The sequence below is a fragment of the Triticum aestivum genome, chromosome 1D (genome assembly GCF_018294505.1).
Source record: "Triticum aestivum cultivar Chinese Spring chromosome 1D, IWGSC CS RefSeq v2.1, whole genome shotgun sequence".
Taxonomy (NCBI): Eukaryota; Viridiplantae; Streptophyta; class Magnoliopsida; order Poales; family Poaceae; genus Triticum; species Triticum aestivum.
This window is the reverse complement of record NC_057796.1, coordinates 468427651-468431526: the sequence shown is the minus strand read 5'-3', so window position 1 is coordinate 468431526 and position 3876 is coordinate 468427651. Positions and strand designations below refer to the sequence as shown.

General features: G+C 44.2%; 1 protein-coding gene across 1 annotated transcript; it reads right to left on the bottom strand.

Annotated features, from left to right (window-relative positions):
• LOC123176273 (noroxomaritidine/norcraugsodine reductase-like) lies at nucleotides 1-1914 on the bottom strand. The gene is made up of 5 exons (XM_044590567.1): nucleotides 1838-1914; nucleotides 1554-1761; nucleotides 603-828; nucleotides 380-486; nucleotides 1-162 (listed from the first exon to the last, which is right to left on the bottom strand). The coding sequence occupies exons 1-5, from the start codon at nucleotides 1912-1914 to the stop codon at nucleotides 1-3; spliced, it is 780 nt and encodes a 259-aa protein (XP_044446502.1).
• Nucleotides 1915-3876: the final 1962 nt, after the last annotated feature.

Genomic DNA, 3876 nt, shown 5'->3' with positions numbered 1-3876 from the left:
CTAACAAATGGATCGACCACCGTCAATACAAATAACTTGGCCGGTGATATAGGATGCTGTGGGCATACAGAGGAAGGACACCATCGACGCGACCTCTGTTGGCTTGCCACTACGCCCCAATGGGATCCGCGAGTACTCTTTCTCCAGGGCATCCGGCTCTATCTGTTTGATCGAGAACAACCAAAATCGTTGTTAGTTCCCCGTTGTTTTTATGTAAGGAGTACCCCAAATAAAAAAATGTAATTATGGAAGATTTAACAATAAATTGTGTTTTGTTATCTGAATAATCCCAGTAATTATTGCGTATTTTCTGAACAATTTTTACGTTGGAACAAAGTTCGCAAAAAAGAAATAGTCACAATACAATTTTGACACATACATCTTTAATCATGTCAGTCATGATCATGGATGGAGCAACACCATTCACACGAATATTGTCTCTAGCCCATTCAGTGGCGAGGCTCCTTGTAAGTTGGTTCATTCCTCCTGCATGTGAGTCAACACGTATAAAGAGGAAAATGAAAAAAAATTGTCAGGGGCTTTTAGGATGATTGAAAAACCTTTTCATAAGCATATGGATATCTTGTCAGGTGTATATCTACCTTTTGTGATGCTATAAAGTGTGAAGCATGGGAATCCAACTGAGCCAGCAATGGAGGAGATGTTGATGATGCTGCCTCCTCCGCATATGGAGGCGTTGAGTAGGAGAGGGTGTGCGAGCTGACTGAGGTGGAAGCTCGACGCTAAGTTAGTCTCCATCAAATGCGAGTAGTTGTTCTCAGTCAACTCTGTAGCCACTTTGAAAAACAATTGCCCCGCATTGTTCACCTATATGTCAGTGTTCACTGTAAGAGAATCTTCCATAGTTTTCATGAATCTGTTTTGAGATTTTGTGTTATTCCCTTGGTTGATGTGTTTTCATTTGTGAAGAGGAAACTTTAAACGGCAAGAACTAATTTATTTATTCAGTAGTCCCATTGTAAAGAAATATAAGAGCATCTAGATCACTAAAGTAGTGATCTAAATGCTATTATATTTTGTTCACGGAGGGAGTACACAATCGAGGTTGTTTGCTTCACATTAATAACCCCTACTTATGAATTAAGATCCCATATTGCATAAATCAGATGTTTGTAGGGCAATTGATGGTCAAACTCTTGAAATGGACCACTAACAATATGAGTAATTTATTTGATGTCTCTGGTCTAGCATGCTACAAGCGGCTACAAATGGAGCAGCCACCTTAGCTAACATCTGACATGTCTAGTCTAAGAAACAACATATTAATGTACGTATTGCTTTTGGAGAGGTCTTAACGAATCGATTTCTATGTCCCTCCGCTCCATAATTATTGTCGTGGCTTTAGTTTTCGCTCTGTTCCATAACTATTGTTGTGGTTTTATGAACCAAAAGTCCAAAACCAGGATAATAATTATGAAACGGAGGGAGTATATTTTAAATCAATGGAGTTCCAAACAGGTTGCATGTTTTTATATTAGAAAAAAACTGTTTGTATATTGATCGGACCAAATAACTAATCGAGTGGCGAGTACCAATATGTCAAGCTTGCCGTGGAAGGATTCCCTGACCGTCTCCATGAGCTTCTCCCTCGCAGCGCGTACGGAGACATCGCACACGGAGACGGTGACAGACAGCTCCTCCTCCTCCCACTGCCGGCGGCACTCTTCAAGCTCAGCCGCGTTGCGGGAGCACGTGTGCACCCGCGCCCCGAAGCCGGCAAGCTCCTCCACAATGGCGCGCCTACACATGAGTCGAGCACGATGGCTAGCGAGTAAGTAACGCACTCTAAAACTCAAGAGGAACGTATATTACGTACCCTATTCCTTTGCTGCCGCCGGTGACGAGCGCCGTCGCGCCGGCCAGGCTCCACCTCTTCTCCCTGCCCGTCGTCATATCTCCTTCTTGTCCGCCGGCAATGACTTGGATGTATGATCGATGCCGCTGTACTTGTAAGTAGCATACAAATCCTCGCATCTACATTACCTTTAAGAACAAATTAAGAGGTAATGAGCCAATAACTGCCGCTGTGCAAGACTAATTCCTGCCGTGCTAAGCCAAGAAACATATACTCCACTGGTTGTTGTTTTAGAGCAGGCCGCCAACAAGAACTATAAACTAATAACCAGCCACTTGTTGTTTTACTGCAGGCCGTAGAGTTGGGAGTTTTGCTCTTGTTGTTTGTTGGTATTAGACTCTTGGAAATGAACTTGCCCTACACTGATGGTGCCCGCCGGGTAAAATGTACTCTATACTAGCGAAAGTACTCTTGTAGTCCCGAGCACAAATGAACTCGGATGAACAGTAAAATTGAAAAAAATATTGAAAACGAATTAAAAAAATTCTGATTTTTTTAGTGACAAACATTGCCAAAAGTTTCTCGCATTTGCTATTCTTCCGATACCTGAAAGTAAACTTTGCGTCAGTCAGATTATTTTTTCCTTTCCTCTGGCAATCACGTAGAGTACAAAGGCTTGGCCCATAATGGGACTTGGGACTGACTAGAGCAGCCCAGAGTATGTAGCTATTTTTTTTAAATAATACATTTTTTTATTAAATTACAGAAATATTACGCTGAAAAAATAATTTTTAAAAATAATACACTGTCGGCCCGCTGCAGGCCGACTGAGCCTAGTCAGCCCACAGCAAGCCGACTGGTGGCCCATCTGCTTGCTGCTGGCCGATTGGGCTGTCGGCCACCAGATCAAGTCCAGTCGGCCTGCAGTTGGCCGACAGGGTCCAGTCGGCCTGCAGTTGGCCGATAGGCCTGCAGTGGGCCGACAAGGACTAATTGGCCTGCTGTGGGCCGACTGGTGCATGCCACCATTTTTTTTCCCGAACGATCCCCGTTTTTTTTAACTATGACGTATTCCGCACAACCCTTTCCCGCCATATGTTCGCGCCAACTATTTCCCGCCACCCGTTTCCCGCCACCCATTTCCCGCCAACCCTTTCCCGCCATACCGCAGTCGTTCTTTCCCGCCATTTTCTCCTCTCTACCTATAAAACCCCCTTCAGACGGAGGTGGATAAGCATTCCAGTGTAGTGTAGTTGAGATGTCCCATTATCCTTTCGATCGTAGTTTTCACCCTGGGATGAGCAGGACTCTTCTGAGGCTAGCTACCGATTTCAGGATGGATAATAGGATAGTTCCATGGGACGAACTCACCGGTAGTGACACCATAATGAATGAGTTGGCTCACCAATTACGTAGGTCTGGGTGGCCTGAAAGGACCTATGTGAGGAGGTACGTAAAGAACTTCTTAGGTTGCATGACAGGTGGAAGAAGGTAGTGGTGCCGAAGAGTGAAACTTTCAGAAGGATTGCAGCAAATAATCCATGTTTATGGACTGAGGAGAGCGAGGACGAAGATGATATCTTCATGCCGCCGCTTCCGGGTTCTGCATCGTCGAAGGGCAAGAGTTCTTCATCATCGAAGGGCAAGGTTTCTGCATCGTCGAAGGGCAAGAGTTCTTCATCGTCGAAGGGCAAGAGTTCTGCATCGATCGAGGATGACGATGATGACTTCATGTAGTTTTTATGCTGTATGTTGTGAGTTCAGTTACGTACCATTTAATTTAGATGTAGTTCTATCTAGTTGTTTGTAATGTCTCGTTGTATGAGTATTATGTTCTATCTAAATATGATCTTGTAGTTCGGATAACAGAGTACTAAAATAGAGTAGGCATATGTCTCATACATAAGTACATAGTCATTTGTCTCATACATAGAATAGACATAAGTCTCACACAGAAATAGATGGTAATGTCTCTACTGATAGATAGAAGCGTCAGTGACGACGTCTGGCCTGGCGGGGAGGCGGATCTGGAAGCGGCGACCATCCCAACCTGTCGGGTG

What these genes read in the sequence shown, in the direction of transcription:
- LOC123176273 (XM_044590567.1), bottom strand. Translation starts at nt 1,914, where the DNA reads ATGACGACGGGCAGGGAGAAGAGGTGGAGCCTGGCCGGCGCGACGGCG. An exon ending in GGCGGCAGCAAAGGAATAGG is followed by an intron (nt 1,762 to 1,837) that starts GTACGTAATATA and finishes ACTCATGTGTAG; the next exon opens with GCGCGCCATTGTGGAGGAGC. An exon ending in ACGGCAAGCTTGACATATTG is followed by an intron (nt 829 to 1,553) that starts GTACTCGCCACT and finishes ACTGACATATAG; the next exon opens with GTGAACAATGCGGGGCAATT.